This window comes from Cyanistes caeruleus, chromosome 17, assembly GCF_971803275.1.
Source record: "Cyanistes caeruleus chromosome 17, bCyaCae1.hap1.1, whole genome shotgun sequence".
NCBI classification, from domain to species: Eukaryota; Metazoa; Chordata; class Aves; order Passeriformes; family Paridae; genus Cyanistes; species Cyanistes caeruleus.
In genome coordinates this window covers 8,071,700-8,090,878 of record NC_141717.1, presented here as the reverse complement: position 1 = coordinate 8,090,878, position 19,179 = coordinate 8,071,700, and the positions used below count along the sequence as shown (strand labels likewise).

The 19,179-nt window shown below is 40.0% G+C and overlaps 1 protein-coding gene across 3 annotated transcripts in view; it reads right to left on the bottom strand.

Annotated features, from left to right (window-relative positions):
• The window catches only part of ABCC1 (ATP binding cassette subfamily C member 1 (ABCC1 blood group)), a 46,128-nt gene that overhangs the window by 26,335 nt on the left and 614 nt on the right, over positions 1-19,179 (bottom strand). The window contains exons 1-10 of one of the 3 annotated variants that reach the window (XM_086854099.1): positions 18,605-19,042; positions 8,509-8,685; positions 7,636-7,761; positions 6,205-6,342; positions 4,966-5,091; positions 4,173-4,234; positions 3,207-3,338; positions 1,951-2,178; positions 1,109-1,286; positions 217-378 (exon numbers count right to left, since the gene is read on the bottom strand). In XM_086854099.1, the coding sequence (XP_086710225.1) occupies positions 217-378; positions 1,109-1,286; positions 1,951-2,178; positions 3,207-3,338; positions 4,173-4,234; positions 4,966-5,091; positions 6,205-6,342; positions 7,636-7,638 (1,029 nt within the window). In that variant the 5' untranslated portion in view covers positions 7,639-7,761; positions 8,509-8,685; positions 18,605-19,042. The other 2 variants (XM_086854100.1, XM_086854098.1) reach the window with 2 other exon arrangements.

The following is a 19,179-nucleotide window of genomic DNA, read 5'->3' as shown; positions in this document are numbered from 1 at the left end:
ATAGTTCCCCTCTGCATCCTCCCCAAATGAACTCAGATGTGCGAACTCAGAACCTCCTGCCTTCCTTCCTGACAGCAGTGACAAAAGCAGCTCTGAATGGCTTCTTAATAACCAGCACATTCCCCTCACTGCTGCAAACCCTCCAGTGTGTGTAGTCACAGAATCATGGAAGCAGCAGCTTGCCAAAGCCAAAACAGGAAACAACTCAATGCTCACCCGCCACAGGAAGTACAGTGCCAGTATCACCTGGAGAGGGGCAGACCAAATCATGTTTATATAAGTAGTCAACTCCATGAATCTCTGAGCATCCACAGACATCAGATTCACAATCTCACCCACAGTAGAAGTCTTCCTAGCAGAATTTGTGATAACAAGTGCCTACATGTAGGTAAAAAAACAAAAAACAAAACAACATGAGGACACACTTAGTCATCTGCTTTTTCTCCACAGAATTCAAGTCCTTTACAGAACTGCTTCTTTAAAATTTCATGCAATCATTTTCCTCCTTTGTATTCTGCTTACCCTGTATGTCCTACAAAATGCAAGTTGTACACTTGGAATCAATCAGCTGGGTTTAAGCTAATATAAAGAATTTAAGTCAATAAGCAGACTTTGGGGTTAGGGGTGGTGGTTTTATTGCTTGGGAGTATCATTCACTTGGTTTGTTACGTGCTTTTGTTTTACTGTTAAGGAGTGGAATCTTCATTTCTTGTGACACATTTTTCTCACACAGAGCTATCAGTCCACAGCCTTCTAAAACACTCCAGCTTATTCTAAGATGGCACTGCTGGTAAATCCCAAATGAAGCTGTAAATGTAGATGCATCTGTAATTTCTGCACCAACTGAAGCACTGCACACCCCAAATCTAAATGAGGAAAGCTTTCTTACTTGACAGTGAGAAGCACGTTAAGTAGCAAATTAGAAAACTGCCCTGGCTTAAAGGCTTTTATTTGTAAATTAGACATACTCTTATTTCTATTAAGAGTTAGGAATCAGCATACCAGAGACTCCTAGCTTACTATTCAGACTTAAGTGATGCATTCTCACAGTCACAAATATTACATATTTGTAGTCACAGTATTGTTACATATTAAAAGAAACACCTACCTTTCGATAAATTACACCAACAATGGCTGTTTTGAGCCTCATTCCAGTTACAAAGCAAATATGAAAATACTGGTGAATAATCAGTGTCTGAAGACAGGCACAAACAAACATCAGCACCGTATAAAAGTAGCCTTGCCAGTTTGGGGCAGCTTTGTTATATACAAAGCTAAGCAGCGATCTGTGGAGAGAGAAATGAGTTCTCTTGATAGATGGAAAACAAATGTCATGGTTGCAGCTTTAGATTATTTCAAACATTGTACAGGTCATGCAAGCACCTGAAGTACCAAACTTAGGTAAAACACTGAAGCAAACTTCTTTGAAACTGGAGATCATTTTGTATGAGCATACATCACTCCCTCCTCAACGTACCAGTCTGAAACATGAAGTAACACATAGCTCATATGTCCTGCATTCTCCTGGAGCTACACTGGAGAGTCTCATATCCCCTCCAGCTGAAATACAACCACTTGCAGCTCCTTTACTTCTTAGCTCAAAGCAATACAACCCCTCCCAGCCCCTCAGCTCTCTGTGGCATCACATATTGTGATGTGTAGGCAGAGAATAATTACAGGTTAGAACTGAGTAAACTCTCCTGATATTGCTGATTATGTTCCTGCCCTGCCTTCCCAGTGCTGAAAAGGAAAAGTCAAATATTTATTGCATGATGCTGTAATCTGAAAACCAATGGACTGAAATAATGTTTCTCTGTGGTCTCTCCCGTATCTGACATCTTTTCCTCATTGTATCACTTGAAGGAAAAGCAGCTTGGGGAGTGAAATGCCACCATGTTTTAAATCCTGTTCACATACTTTTAATACAATAATAGAGTATATAAGTCTTACCCCAGAATTCCCGGGCCTGAAAACATCAAGAAATCATGTGCAGCTTTAAAAAGGAAGCTCATGAAAAAATATGGTCCAAAGGTTTTGTATAACACTTTGAATAAAGATGCTTCATGGCTCTTCTGAGATGGTTTTATAATCAAAGCTTCAACCTCTTCTGTCACATCACCATTTGAGTCACCTGATTTTTGCTGCTTTTTGGGTGCATACAACATGTTTAGGGGTTGCCTGAAAAAAGATTACATAGAGAATGTAGCCTCTATTCAAGCATAAAGCCAACTGGAAAAACGTTCACTATACAAATGAGATGTAAATGAGCTGCTTTTTGTGATTCTTGAGTCTAACTGAGTTTTACCATCAAGCATTTTTAATCATACAGCATAACTAAATGAACTGGCTGTTCAGAAATGGCTTTCTTTGCTTGGGTAAGTAACACTCCTGTAAATCTCTCCTGTAAGTCTGCCCCAGGGAATGAGGAAAGGGCTGTAACTCGTAAGTTTAAAGAGCAGAGGACATTATTATTCTAGAATACAGCATGCTGAACTTTCATCAAAATCAAGGCTTCACTGTACCACCAGAGTTAAAAGAGTGAAGTCAGGTTAATGCCAAGACAGCCCCAATGGACTGAACACATTCTTTTCTTACATCTGGCTTATGCTAAACTCCGTGCTCTGAACTTCTGAGGACAAGCTGTATGTAAAACACCCTGTGTAAGCAAGCACAGTTTTCCTTCAATGAAAAGGTGCTCCTATTTGCTGCAGCCAAGGATGATGAAAGTACGATGGAGACTGCAGGCACTCAGTCTAATTTTAGTCATCTGGCTCAGATGCTCAAACTCCCTATATAGTCAAAAGAAAGGAATAAGCTGCTCACTTCTACACCCTCAACTACCCTCCCGAGGCTTCACCAACTACAGAGGGAGCCCAAGCTCCTAAATTACACAACAGAAGTTTGTGTCCAAACATTCCCTCCCCAGGGGAAAAAAAAAAAAAAAACACATCAAAAGTCACAGTAATAAGTTTTTGGATCATGAAAGACTAAGGGAAAGTTGATGCAGCTCTTCATAAAGAAGAAACACAATGCCCAACTTGGTTCTGGCTCTCTGTGCACTCAAGCACAAACACAGGCAGCCACATGGGCCTCACAAAAGCAGGTTTGGTAACAAATGACAAACACCTCTAAGTAGAGGCTGAGTCACTTGAGCTTTTAAACCTCTGTATCTTGGCAGAACTGAAAGCCAGGATAACTGAACTCACCTCTTGGTCTTTGACCACTCTTTTGCCCAATTTCTAGCCAAACCTGGCACTACTTCCTCTGATTTGTCCTCTTTATTTAATGACCACAAATCCTTGGCTTCCAAAGGTTTCCGATAACCCTGAATCATCAACCTGTATTAGAAGGAATCAGCAGCATAAATTTAAGAACACTAGAAAGGTTTATGCATATATAGAGATAGATACACAGATACAGCTGCATCCAGCCCCAGAACAGAGCCAGCTCTCCACAAAGATGCAAGAGAACATTAGTGCCTGCAGCAACACAGGTCCAGATGCCAAAACATACATCCTCCTGCCTTTACTGGGAGAACTAGACACCAAAACATCTAAGGATCCAGGATATGCCACTGAATTCAAATTCCAGGGAAAATAAAAGAAAGGATGAAATGATCTCATTTGAAAATCAGCCAGGCAATTAATATTCCCATGCCTAGCAAGTTTCAAAATCATTATTAGCCTTTAATTTCACAAAGCAATTCCTTTCATCTAGGTTTCTGTTGGAACTCTGGCCAAATACCAGCCACAACCATACACCAATATTATTTTTCATGCTTGTGTGTTTTAACTCACAAATCATACAGCATAAGTAAAATTAAGTTAATGGTAAAAAAAAGAGCCTATTGGACAAAAAGAGGTAATAGTTTTCAATGTCTTAGTTTCTAAATACAGCAGACAATTTCTCCTTTTTTATATTTCCCAAAGAATGTTTTTTTATTATATTCCTTCATCAGACATATTAAATACAGACTGGCAAAATTTAAAATTGCCAAGACCCTACAGAGGAAGTAAAAAAAAAAATTAATCAAGTTTTTTTTTAAAAATGTAAGCTACCTACAAAACAACCAACATTACTGTTGCATTATTATTGCTAATTTAACTCTGAAAGCAGGATCCCAAAGTGCTATGTGACTTGAACTGGTGCTTTATTCAATAGTTTGATCTTACCCAGTAATCCACCAGAATGTCATTCTGGATAGGAAAGAAGAACTGAACTCTGGACATGGATTCTAAAGGAGAGAAAAAGAAATCAGTCCACATTCAAAATAATTGCAGGGCCAAAAGAAACAAGCAAAGCAGAAAAGAGGTTTTTGAGATTCCTTTTGTTTACAGTATTTTTTTTCACATTACTAAAACTTGCCATTCGTGCTGCTGAGAGCTTGTGTTCAGAAAACACAAGCACAGCTGTCAGCAGGTTCCACCACTGGGACACAGGAATAGCAATGCTCCATATCAACAACACAACAAACAGCTGAAGGAATTTTAGAGGCCAGTGGAGGCCAGACAGCGTCTCCAGATGCCATGTTCAGTGCCCATGTCAATGCAAGGTATGCTACCATATGAGGGCACAAATATCTTAATTGGGTAGTTAATAATGAAGGAAAAATTCAGTTCTCCTGTTCTAGCAGTGAAGTACTGGGACTCCATTGACACAGATGCACAAATGAAAAAAATGTGAAACTCCATAAAAGCACCCCAGACACCCCTTAGGAGCCCTGCATCTCATTCATTAAATATGTATGGGAAACTGAAGTGTCAATACACTCCTAATCTGGCTGGGTTCAAAGAGCACAAAGAAAGGCTGGGAGAATTTCAAAGGTATGGAAAGTTCATTTACTGACAGAATTTCTGTGCACATTTCTCATTTCTGTGCACAATTTGTCATCTGGGAGACTATGGCACTGCAGCTCATTAGACAGAATATTGCACATATGATACTTGGCACTCTGCACAGACTCACAGGATCATTTACTGTTTCAGAAAACAGAGGTGGTTGCTCTGGAAAGCAACACAGGATGAGCTCTACTAACACCAGGACAAAGTAGATGCAGAAGGTGACATAATGAAATGCATCTTCATCAGCACCCTGCAAAGGAAGGTAATATTCCAATTAGAAGGTTTGAGGAATTTATTTTAAATAACGTGTTATAATTGAACAGAAAACAGCTCCTTACTGTAAATTCTGCAAACTGAGTGCTATACTACTCATCCCCATGCAGATTAAGTCAATATCTATTTTGGTAAAAGGAAGGTAATGAGAAGGGAGATGATGTGAAAGACAACATTCATTTTTATTCAGTCACTACCATTAAAATACAAGCATGAATTTCTTATGCAAAAAGTTCTCTTTAATGCATGGCTTGTGCCAACACAGCCCCGATTTGAAGTCAGTGCATTCCTTACAGAAGCAAGACATTTACACACTGGGTAGCAAGGAGTATTGAAAGCAAATTTTTTAATTAGGATGCACACAGAAGACAAGATTTAGAGGAGCAGAATTTACATTACACTTTGTTCCATTATGTGCAAAATTCAGAGATTCTTACAGTTTTTTAGACTGGGGCTGACGCATAACAGATAAACCACAGAAATCAAAGCACAGGGACAAATGGACACACACCCCCAGTAAAATCCCATTCCCCACAGCCAAAGACAAAAGTTGCCTGAAAGTTCTTAACATTGCCAATACAGCTTAAAGGTTTCAAGAAATTAAAGTGGCATTTTCAGGCAGCTCCACAATTAGTATTATATTTGAGGTGGCCTTACTAAAGGGCAAACTGGCATAAAAATATTTCACTTTACACTTCAATTTTGTCCAAGCAGGTGAGACCACACCAGCACTGAACAAAGTGTTTCAGGAAATCCACTGCATAGTCAACAGGAAGATGACGTAAACTCCCTGCCAAAGCAGTTTGATATCAAGGATTACACAGAATTTGAGTGTACTCGAGCAGACATATCTACTTTCTCCAACAGCCAACCCCATTTTCTTGGCAACTGTTTCTGCAGTTAAAATCACAACAAATTTCATGAGCATTCAAAACACAAGACATTCATTCTTGCTTCCTTTGCTGTTACAACCCAAGGAATTAATCACTAAATGAATAATTAACTGATTTGGCTGGCAAAACTACCAAGGAACTACTCTATCACTGTAGCATTTGGGATTTTCAACTGAATGAGGCTAAAAATCACTTACCACATTTAAGGCATGTTTTATTTTGGATATAAAAATCACTGTGGCACATAAAAATGAGATGAACCAGAAAATTGTCATTACACCTGAAGACTGGACTCCTTTTATTCTTTCATGTTGTATTAAAAATGTGGCCAGCAACTGTAGATAAATAAGATGAAATCATATTCACAAATTAAATAAGATGAAATCATATTCACAAATTAAGTTTTATAATATGTTATGCACATGTAAAAGGTACTGTACTAAAGTCTGCTTATTTAACATTTCTAATCCAGTGTCTCCCAGGCCTTCTAAACCCATGAAATTTTAAGTGTAATTGAAAAGACACTTAAATAGGAAATTCTCTGTGTCAGTAAAGATAAGGAGTGGACAGAAAAGGAAAAAGGAACATGTGTTACATAGAAATAAACAATCTCATACACAAAAGTACTGTCAAAGGCTGCCAACCTTTACTTCTTTACTTTTCTGATTCTAGGTCACAAATCAACATGGAATTATGGCATTTCCTGACTAGTTCTTTTTAAAATAAATACATTTCTTTCCATACAAGCCACAACACCAAATAACACTGACCAAATATTAGTTTATTTCTGTATTTTGTGTGTTTTCAGAGTCCTTTAGGAAGCTGGTACATCTCAGTTATCTACTACAACATGCATTTTCAATCAGCCTGACAAAAGCTTGACAGTTGCATTATTAAAAGACCACAAACTAATTAACAGCTCTTGAATTTGTCAGTATGTTTGAGGGCTGTTTGGAGTTTTTGGTTGTTGTTGGGGTTGTGGTGTCCCCTTGAGCATCATGTTTACTGACTACCATTTCAAATCTGGGCTAAACCTAAGGCAACTGACAGCAAATGAAGAACAAGGCATCTTCCTTGAAATGCAGGTTGCAGGGATATTGGTGTGAAAGTAGGAAACCCCAGCACATCTAGGTTAAAGGAGGCAGCTGGGGGCACCTGTGTGACTTGTGGCTTTCAAGACTTTCCACTGTGCCATCAAGTGTAACAAAGATAACACACACAAGAATGTTATATCAGAGTTTGTAATGAGATACTTCAACAGTCTCCCCCCAAAACTCAGTGGTTTGTATTATCTAGGTTGAATCAGCTCTCTTGAGTTGATTCCTCTACTCTATGCCTGAGCCAAACCATTAAATGGATGCCAGCTCAGGCCTACCAAAGTGAGACAAGAGCTGAAACTGCCTTGTGTGCTGATGTGCAACACACTGAGCATAGATAGGTGTTTTTTAATTTTTTTATTAAAAAAAAGGAGGTATTTCAGAGTCAATATTTCACAGCCCTACTACAGACTAAGGCTGTATATAAAGGCTGCATATAAAGGCTTAAAGGATTACAGCACTGTGAATAATACCAAAGTGGTGCTGTTGCTTACAGCTGTGCATGGTCACTGCCCATGCAGAAGAACTTACCATTGTTATACCCAATACTGTAGGGCTAACGAGAAAAAATGGAGCTAGAGAAATATTTTGACTTCTTTTCCAGAAAGAGTAGAAAAGGTCTGCCCAGCAGACTATCCACAATATTAAGCCCAAAGCCTGCAATAAAAAAAGTGTCTTTAGTACATCAGTTCATAAAGATAATGCAGCACAATGTATAGATGAACACTAGATGTTATGTGTTAGCAGGAGTCATGATCAGACAATATCATTTGGGCAATTCTACCACATGCACAAAAGAAAAGCATTTTGGCTTTAATTATTGAATTCCTACTAGAAGAAAAAAAGTTTACTGATTTTTAATACCATGTAATTCAGTCTTTATGAGGCAGAAAGCTGGTCTCCTGAATAACAGATTGCAGAGAAAAATACCTCTCCAACACACAATGTTATTACAGCCCTTCTTAAAACTTTGCACTTATACTACAGGGAAGAAAAAAGCCAAAAATTAAGTACCTACTTCACAATAGAAGTGTAATAGAACACCTGCAGCACTCTAGAAATATATACTGTGTTAACTCAAGAAGCTGACAAGAAAATAAGTTACTTTTATGATAGAAATAAGGGCCTTGAGATTGAGTTGCCTTAAAATAGTCTTCTCCAACTGGACTTTAAAAGGATTTGCATGTTTGTTGCTATGCCAGGCTGAATTTCAGAAACCCTGATAACAGGGCAATGGAAACAGGAAAGGCTGCAAAATCAAACACAAGCAGAACAAATAAGTTATATCTGAAGTGTACGCACAGGTCAAGACTGATGCTCAAAGCAATACTGTGCTAAAACACAGATGAAAGAGATTCCAAATTCTAAACAAGGTTGGTAAGTTCTGATTTCAGAGTCACATACCGTTTTGGCTTTGTTAAGGTTTGACACTTGGATGTACCCCCTGTCATGACGGCGAAGGTACAGGAAGTACACTGGGAAGCAGAGCCACAGGTAAATGCAAGGAATCCAGACCAGGACTGTGTTCTGAAAGCACGGGGTGAAATCTGGATCTTCTGTGTGCCATGTCAGATTCCAATCCTGGGGCAAGAAAAACAGGCTAAGTTAAAGAAAAAGCCAATGCTGAATTTCAGTATTTGAAAATCAGAAACAGGGACTCAGAATAAAAAATCCACAACAACAAGGCACAGAACCAAGTAAAAGGCTCACCCTCACAGCTCATTTCCTACTCAACAAGAAGAGAATGTAAATTGACATAATTCAATGTTTTCCTACTTCTTTCAATACAATTTTCAAAGCCAAGGTAAATCACCAAACAATCAAACCAAAAATGATGATCACAGTAATACGTGACTATTTTAATCACTGGCACAAGGACTATTCACAATGACTATTTAGTAGTAGCATTAGTTTTCAGACCATATTTATGATTGCTCTGAGTCAAGAAAATCTCTTGCAGCAAATTTTACCTTTAAGTCATTGACCTTGCTGAAAAATTACCACATGCAAGAGTTTCTCTCAAGTGCTTTAGATTTTTGACTCTCCAACAGAACAATGTAGCTGTAGATGGACTGCAATTATTCAACAGCCAAAGCTCCCAGGCTTCTGTTTAAAAGTGACTGAGCCAAAAGCAGCAATCCCATGCCCAACGGCTTGTTGACCATAGTGTTAATTTTCAGTGGCAAAGCATTTTTTCAGGCAGTTGCACAGCTTACACTACACAAAACACCAGTGCCACTACTGAGACATAATGTCAGTAATCCTACTCCTTTATAAAAGCCTAATCTGGTCACTGAAACAGGTGCCATTATCCACATTTTATAGATGAGGAAACAGAACCAAAAGGAGCTGTAGTGCCTGTTCCCTCTATTCCAACATCAAAGCCGAAAGCAGATCCCACTGCCTAGAATCACCACACTTTGATCCTTGTTTGTCCCCTTGTTCCACTGAACAAACAGCTTCAAACACAATTACAAAGAGAACATAGATCTAAAAAGGAATGGAAGATACATTTTCCTTCTCCATTTCCCTCCATTTCTATCAGAATCTAGGACTTGATACAACAGACATACACAGGACACTCAGCTGTTATTTTTCTCCTCCAATTTGATAGCATTGCAAAAATTCTTCTCACTTTGAGTAATTTTTAAATTTTCATTTTTAGAAAATCTCTCAGCTTACTACAGCCAATTCAGGGGAATTAACACTGGTAGAACATAGGAATGCCCAGTTATGTTTGACTGTATCTGCATAGGGGTCACAAGCTGTTCGTGACAAGGCAGCGGCTGTGAGACGCTGTGGGCAAGCCACACGCTTATTGAGTTTCCTGGCTGCATAACTCATCAGAAATTTCAGCTGAGTCATCCTTACATTTAGCCACCACACAAATGTTTTTGGCTTTCTAAGTCCCAGCTGCTCTACGCCAGCACAACAGCCAAGAAAAAGTCTCATGACTCTGCAGAACAGTTTAGAAGTCACAAATTAAGATAGTTACAAGATTATACAAGTAAATCAACAGGATGTAATCAACTTTACATGAAACAAACAAAAGCACTGATACCTTTTATTGAGTAAACTTTAGAAAGTTAACTTCTTTTTCTCTGTTTATAAATGCTTGCTATAAAATTAATCTGGAAAATACCAGCAAGGTCAGAGCATGCAATGCATGTCACTGCCACATGGCAAAATAAAAGCAAGACGTGCTGTATGCATGACTGCTGAGGGATATTCTAAAAATGTGCAACCTGCCATTTGACTTTCAAATTTACAAGTTATCCTGACGTGTTTGGTTCTGCATAAAAGGCAAGAGTGTGTAATGCAATGGTACTTCAGGGTTCAGAAGAGAAAGATGGGACAAATGGGCAATTTTGGGCAAGACTACTGCTAGAATTTAACAGCAACATCAGTTCTTTCATATGTTGCCAGGATTTATCCAGAGGGTGTTGCTGTCAAGTAGGAGCATGCTGAGCTTTAAAAACACTTCTCTGTACAAGAGAAATGGCAACACACAGGCGAGATGCAGAAGCCACTTCCATTTGACATTCACGTCAGGTGGCCAAAGGCAAGGAACACGTGAGGAGAGAGACCCAGCAGTTATTTCCCTGCTGTTTGCCCGGGTGCAGTTCCCTCAGGCTGTGCCCACACAAGCCAGGAGCAGAGCTGCAGACCCCAGCCCATGTCCTCAGGTGTCAGGTCAGAGCTGCCCTGCACACTGAGCAGCAGGCACTGCAGGCTCCCAGCTGACACCAGTCCAAAAGGCACTGTGGCCACTGCAGAGGCTCAGCACGCAGGCAGCACGGCCTGCAGGACACTGCAGCAGGCTCGCGGTCCGGAGCGAGCTGTGATCACCCTCCGTGGATAAAGCCAAGAGGAACTCAATCCCTTACAAAGGCAGGCATGCCCTAAGTCCTGCATGGAGGACACCGCAGCTTTAGGAGATTCCACTGCAGCTGGAAAATGTGTCGCTCTCATCATGAAACCAGCATGCATTCACATTTGAATCACAGGTTCAGTTACACAAGTCTAGACTAGTTCTACCGGCGGAAAATACGTCTTCTCCTTTGCTTTATATAAACCCAGTTTCAATTTTGGGTTTTTCCATCACAAACAAAATGCAGAAACACTCACTGAAGCAGACCTTTACATTTAACAGATGTTAATTAGCAAATTAATGACATTTTTTTCTGACTCAAGTGTCAGAAACACTGTTTTAGCAAGTTCTACTAAAACATGAAGTTTCTCCATTTTTCTCAGCTCAAAGTTTAACAATTTTCACTCTGACTTATCTGCTAACCCTTCTACTTTGTGAAGTCACATCAAATGACAGAGATAAAACTACTGAAAGCCTACACAAACTAGCATATGGCTAGCATGCCATAAAGAAAGAGGAGGAAAAAAAGGGGGTAAAGTCTATAGCTATTAGACTGTATAATTTGGAAGCAGCCTTTATTTTAAACTGTGCCTGCAGGAACCCACTGGAGAAGAATCAGTCTGATCCTTGTTCCTTTCTTGGTAGATGTTGGGAGAAATACAATGTTGGCTTACTTTTGGTGTAGCCCAGAAGAATCATATCTCAGATGTTAAATAGTTTCAGGTTGGTTTTTCTTTTCTTTTCAAAATTCCTTAACAATTTTGAAGTTTCCCAGAATAGCAGATGGGTATTTTTAACTTTACCTGACCTATTTCTCAGTTTTCATTTCCATCATCAGCGCTATGGTTCAAAAATACCCATCCACAGTTTTAGTGCCTAGTAACGTGTTTTCTCTCTTGGCACAAAAAAGCTTCCTATCATATCTGAAATGAAACCCTCAGTCTACAATAAGGACACAAAAAATGCTTGGCATTCTCATGTGAATGAATCAAGTGGATCCATTCACAGGTAAACCACTTACTTAACAGTGCATAAAACCTCAGAAAATTAAGAACAATACTAATTCCTGTCTATGATTTCAGGAACAGGCAAGATAAAAGCATTGACAGTGGAACTGTAAAACAAAGTTGCAATACAAAATGCCAGTTATTCTGCCTTTGCAGAGGGAAGACAGACCAAGGACAGTTGCATGCCTCCAGCATGGCTAATCTGAGGAATAACAGCGTTTGATGCTGGCTGCCTCTCCTGGCAGCCAGGAAAGACTGTCAAGTGAGCAGCCAGGGGTTGCTTGTTCTCACATCAATAATCCTACTTGACCCACAGCACATTTTAAAATTTTCACTGGCAGAAACAGAGAGACCCAAATTGCTCGGTTTCATGCCTGCTGTGTGGAGTGTGCTAGAGATGCAGGCTGCCAGGCACAGTGTTAAATCCACCTGTATGAACCAAATTGTGACTGAAAAGTGACTTAAAGCATTACTATACAACTATGTAAAAAATGAAGTTACAAAACCACACTGGAATCTTAACATCACGGTCAACACTTACTCCTTCAAAAGGAGTTTGACACTGTGTACCCACTACTTCAATATCACCCACAGAAGAACCACCTCCCTTGTAATACCAAGATAAAGTTTTTCAATCTTATCTCCCCAACACTAAAAAGACTTTCTGTTTAATGCAATGTTTACATTTAGTTGAGTGAAAGTAATTAGCTCTCTCAGGCACTAACACTGTAATTGCAGCTAACAACTACATTATTATAGTATCATTGCTTTCCCACTGAAATAGGAAGTCTTACTATCTGCCAGCTCTAGATACAGGATTAAAAATTTCACAGTGTAGCACCTATAAAACCATGAGCTGCCTGAACCACCCTCTGTCTCAGTGTAGGCTAAAAGCCAATGGCCTTGTGGCATCTATCTAGGACAGCAAATTTCCTGCCCCTCCCCAGACAGGAGATTTGTCAGATCTGGCAGAGCCTACATCTTCAGAGGAGCTGCATCAGTGCACAAGAGGGAGGGGGTAAAGGAAGTGCAGAACAGGACCTCTCTCTTTAAGGCTGCTTCAAAAGAACTCTGACCTTACTTTTAAAAAGTATCTGATACCTGATATGCCGTCTTTGTTCTGCCATTCACGTTTTGAAGTCAGATCATTGAAGCCTGTGCTGAGGCTCACCATTTGTCTAAGAGCATATTTCGAATGGGGCCTAAACAAGCACAATCTTCACCAGCATCAGATTTGCTCTGCTGTGCTTACTGTTCAGGCTACATCACAAGTTGATAAGAAAAGCAACTGATACTTGTACAAGAAAAGTACTCCAGAATCCCTACAAAAGTTTTCAGCTTCCTAAAATACCATGTGCAGATTGAGACCTCAGAAAAGGGAAGTCACCATGTCTCTCTTTCATTTCAAAGTCTAAAATGCAAGCTTTATTCTTAAAGTATCTTAATGTTGTCAAAGACATGATTGTTAGAGCAAGTGGTGAAAAAGTTACAAAAAATAATCACAAAATAAACAAGGATCCTAACTCTTTTTTTATCATTTATATAAAGGAGATTCGGGGGGAAAAACATCAGTGTTTCTAGTGACAAGAAAATGCCCTTAATTTCTCAATGTTTTCTATTAGAAATGGTTTTAGCAAGTTATAAATGGTTTTAATGGTTTAAGTTCTCAACAGTAATTACTTACATAATGCAGATTTGACTTGTTAACACAGACAAGGGAAAGCCTTTACCTTCCAATAACTGGTCCTGAATTTAAATCAGGTGTCTGTACCTCCTTTTCCCAAACCCACGCATGAATATTTTCTAATGTTTACAAAAATTTGAGACCCTTTATTATAGAAAGCACTACATCAGCTGGAACTGTGTGTAAAATTCCAAGAAAAAAAGCATATTTTGCTTTTTTCCCCCTTTAGCCTAAAATAAGAAGCAGGTGCTAACAAATTGCCAGAGAAAGGAGCACTTGCAGCTGCAGCATTTACAAGAGCTGAGCTTTGTAACCTATGAAGTTAAAACCCACCAAACTATGGCTAATTTTTTTATGTCAGAGAAACATATAGAAGATTATATTAGCACTTGCAAAATTAAAGTTTATCCTCTCTCTACAGACTGTTCATACCCTGCTGTATCTGCAACTACCATGACAAAACATTTGGCCACTTGACAACAAAGTATTTACCACTTCTAGTTTCAGAACTTAAGGGTGGTTTTTATCCTCCTGCAAAGTTTTTCACTGAAATCACTGTTACCTAAAAGGATACAAGAAAAAGATTCCTGCTCTGGTTCCTTCTTGCACCAAACACAGTGCTGCTCAACAGTGCAACAGCCTGTAGCTGGAGTTCAAATCACTGAGAAGTTCAAATACACCTGGGTAATAATCTCACCAAGGCACTAAGGTAACAGATTAAGTTGGGATAAACTGTATCTGAAGCTACCACAGATGCAAAGAGTGAGAAAACAGTAATGCAAGGAATTCTGACTCTATTAAAAGTAAGCAAAAGGTCAGTACCCGGCAGTAGGCTTTTTAGAGATATGACCCAGAGTGACTTCAGCCAACCTGGGCTGACCTTCACTCGGTCCCAGTATAGCACAGTGTTTCAATGTAAACTGCATTGTAATTGCATGAAACAGTACAAGTTATTCTGGAATTTTGCAACATTCTTTCCCCTCATTTAACTTTTCGGAGCAATTCTGAGTTGCCAGCTGTAGAACGACAGGTCATCTGTTCAGAAAAATCTCCATAAACAATAGATTATCAGGCTTAATTTCCCTATATTTCCCTTAAATTGATTTATTCTGAATCAAGGGGTATCAGTTTCATTTCTAATCTAAGTTTAATTTTTCTGTGCACATTTAGACCTTTGTTCATAAATGGAAGAAAGCTGACAAATACACCTCTGACATTTATCACTAAAAAACACATCGCCAAGGCATGAGAATCATGCAAACTGCTGTTAATTACAATAAAGCACCATTTTGTGTAAAGGTGTCCTTGTTTTTCACTCTGCTACTCTTCTGTTCCAAATGCTGTGCACGTGTGACCTTCCTGTGTCAGTGAATGTAAGCAGTTTCGTGATCTGCACACTCTTTATCAGAGACTAAACTCAGCTTTTATCAAGCTCACCCAGTACCCTCCCACAGTACCTCCAAGTCCCTCGCAAGCTTTGCCACAAACACACTGAAAAAGCACAGAAGACACATCTTAAATGCAGCAAAGAGCTGCAGGGTTCCTAGAGACATGGCAATTTACTGCCTATCTGATGTGTGACGGCATAAGCTACACATCTTCAGAACATAAAATTGCTCCTTACATAAGACTGGTTTTTCTTCAGAAGTCTATTTTGGTAAAACTACCGGTGTCCTCATAAATAACATAAGCACAGCAGCTGTTTATGTCACACAGTATCACTTCACAAATGTCAGTTAATAATTGCAATGCATTAAAGAATATTAATATATCTTTTTTTCTTAATAAAATTCTATCAAGCTTTATTATGAATCTCTCCCACTACAATGATGTCAACTAAATACAAAACCTAACATCTTTGGACAAACACTAATACATTTATTTAGGTAGACAAACATGCCCTAAAGGCTCAGACAGAACTCTACACAATGGCAAAGGAAGCCAAATCCCTCCAGGTTGGTCCCTAAATTTTGTGTAGGAGGCTCTGCCTCACCTTCACTCACCCTGTCTGTTTTAATTCTATAGTTTGTTTCCACACAAACAAGTGCTAAACCTAGCACAGTGTGTGGATACCACTTCTTTACTAACAGTGAAGAGGCTTCACAAAAGCTTTCTGAACAAACAGGGAAGAAACAGGACAGCGTTTACACAGTCAGAGATGCAGCTTGAATCATAACAGGACTCTAGTTTTCTAAATAAAACAGAGAAGCTGAAAAGTTGCTTTTCTCCTAGAAGTAAGTGCAATTACTTGCTTTCAATCACTTTTCAACAACAAAAAGCCCAACTAGAAATCTGTGGAAAAAAAATCTGCTAAATTTGCACTGAAATAAACAGCTTCTATTTAAATTAATTTTAAAAAACACAGTGTCTGCCTGTGAATGACATGATAGGAACTTATATAAACATAAACCATTTATCTCACATTCCCTTAAGTTTCAGATGCATATTTCCCACTTCTTTTTCATAAAACCCTACTGAGAGCTTTGAAATATCAAAGTGTCACAAAAACTGTTAACCTCTTCCTTTAGCAATTTCAAACATGAAAAGACTTCTCTGAACATGGTACTGCAGAGCTTACAAGCTCTGAAAAAAAACTGAAACCAAGATTTTATTCAAAATAAAACCAGCAGATTATTTCAAAATGCACATGCACTGAGAACACTAACTGTACATGTGGAGGTATCTCCAGACAGGCAGGTCAGGAGGCCAAAGCGTACAGTGAGTTCTACATCTGCTGAGACACTTATCCTGCTTACCTGGAGCCACAGTGTTCCTCACCCTGCTTTACCTCTGTGTTTTTCTGTGCTGCTATTGAAACAAGGTAGCAGTAATATTCCAGCCAAAGATATCTCAGTGTGTCAGGTCAACAACAAAGTTTTACAGCTTGAACCGGCCCTTAAATTCACTAAATTGGAATGCAAGTAGTGCAAAATGTTACCCCAAATCCACTACAGTTTTTCAAGCTTTTGTCATCAACAGCTATCAGTAAATAGTAACTTCATCTTGCACAGCTGTACCTTTTTTTACATTATGGATGGAATATTCATTCTAAGACGTTCAGTGATGCTAGAGCAAGCAAGGGTTAACAGTACTTGTCTAAAAAGGGAGTTGAGAGGAAGCAAAATGCAGTAAAGTTGTATAAAATAACTATATGCAGTAAAATCTGATTGCAGTGAAGTTAACACACTGAGTAGGGGCACAGAGATAGGTTAAACAGTGAGGAAGAAAAAAAAATAACAGAGTGAAGAAGATGGCAATCTTCCTTGGGTTCCTGACCTTTCAGAGTAAGTATTAAATAAAACCAATCTGTTTAATTCTCAGACAAGAACTTTCAACAACAACATTCCTTGGGAGTGCAAACAAGAAAAATCCTGGCCAGCAAAGCCTAAGAAGATTAGCATACAGTTTTAAGGGTCCATTAGGTCCTTTGAGCCACAGTCTCCCCCACAATTTAAAACCGAGTTGCCCACAAATCAGGATCACTTTTGACAGAAAACACATCATCTCCCTGAAGCCGAGATTGCCAGAAATCCCTCTGCTCCACTGGCAAGGCTTCAGTACCAACCAAAATAGCGGATGCAGCCACCACAAGAATGCAATGACACGTGCCACTGTGTATCCAGCTATCACTTGGTCCTGAGAAGCACAAGAGTGCAATCCAGAAACCAGGAAGAACAGCAGCCCAACCACAGGATATATCTAAAAGCCCAGTAAACACTGGGCTATTATACATAAATAATTTCTGGAAATTCACAACAACTTCAGTTTTAAATAGCAGCAATAATGGAAAAGTGAGAAAAAATCAGCCAGAGTACCCATAAGCACCCAAACTGGCATTTCTACTCTCCCTGCTGGGAATGATGCAACAACAAAGCAGAAACAGAGAGTTACTTATGAAGACAAGTTCAGCATGAAGGAAGATTTTTCCAGGCACATCTAACCTTCACTCAAATGCACAATTATTCTTCCACAGGATCAGAAGAACCCAGAAATCAAACAACCACACCCACAGGATCTTTAGTTGGAAGAAATGAAAGGCAGAGTCCATGTGATCTAGAGAAGGATGACAAATCCCAAAACACTGAGAACCAATGCAACTAGTGGAAAAAATGTATGGGATAGTTTTTACAAAAACACCAGAAATGGCTGGAATACACATGAGAACAGTTTTCCTAATAAAATAATCTGCTGTCAGCAACCCTATATAAACTAGTTGCTTCTAACATCCTATATGTAGTTCTTGTGTACACCTGATGTTACAATTCCACAGCTCAAAGAATGAGTTGGCAGCTCTTTTTCACAATCCTACTACTCTCTGGAGTCAGTTTTTCCATAAACTCTGAAATATGTGTTGAAACATTTTCTGAAATACGCATTCTCTTAAGCCCTTCATATGAAAAGTCTCATTATAGGGAAAAGTAAAAAAAAATACGTAAAATGACAACTCATAATTTAGCCAGTTCTGAAATACCTGAGAAATAGCAGAAAAGAGATATTAGTATAAGCAATATAAAAGCAAGTTAGCAGTGTCACTTTTGATCAGCTGCAAAAAAAACTCATTGTCTTAGTCTTGATGATTTTAAAAACATCTACTCTAATATCCTAATGATTCTTGCAATAAATAGTACAATGGCATTTATTGAGACATCTGATTCTATTTTTTCACTAGTAAGGCAGCTCATTACCTCGAAACTATTTGGCAAACGTCTGATACATACAGTACAGAAGTAGTTTATTTCCCTATGTTCACTTCAGTAGCTCTCACTCCACGTTTATTTTCCTAACTTCCAGTTCTTCCCTTCCTCCATACAACCTCCTCCTACATACGAGCAGTTTGCTCCCGAGATGAATTTTCCCTCTGGCCCTTCTGTCCCGAGTGCCCAGGCCGCCGTGTCTCAGCTGAGCGAGATCCCACCACAACATCCCCAAATCGCTCACCTGTGCACAGCTGCCTTTCAGTTCTCCCACAGCACCTGCGCTCACCGCTCTCCCTTAAGGAAGAGCGAAAATACTGCCGTACAAACATGCGATAAAGCTGCAGAAAGCGCTTCCGTGGCCTCCTCCAGAGCGGGCACGGTTGTCGTGTTTCGGCAGCCGTCAGACACCGTTATTGTTGTTACCCGCACGGCCCCGAGTAACGCAGCCGAGCGGCCAAACGCGTGGGCAGAGACCTGCTCCGGCCGCTCGGGAGCTCGCTCCCAGTCTCCCGGGCGGGCATCCCCTCGCCAGTTCCCCCCATCCAAGCATCCCCCTGCCGGAAGCCCCGCACACGAGGCGCGCCGGCCCCCGCTCCGTGACCCGGCCACGGGGACATCGCGCCCAGGCGGAGACCACGAGCAGCCGGCCCGGCCCGGCCCCTGCCCCGGCCCCTGCCCCTGCCCCGGCCCGCACCGGTGTTCCCACCCCGCACGGCCGGGGCGCAGCGCAGCCCCCGCGCTCTGCCCGGGGCAGCGCCTACACCGCAGGCTCCAGCTCCCCCGCTGCCCCCTCGGGCTCCGCCACCACCCCAGCCC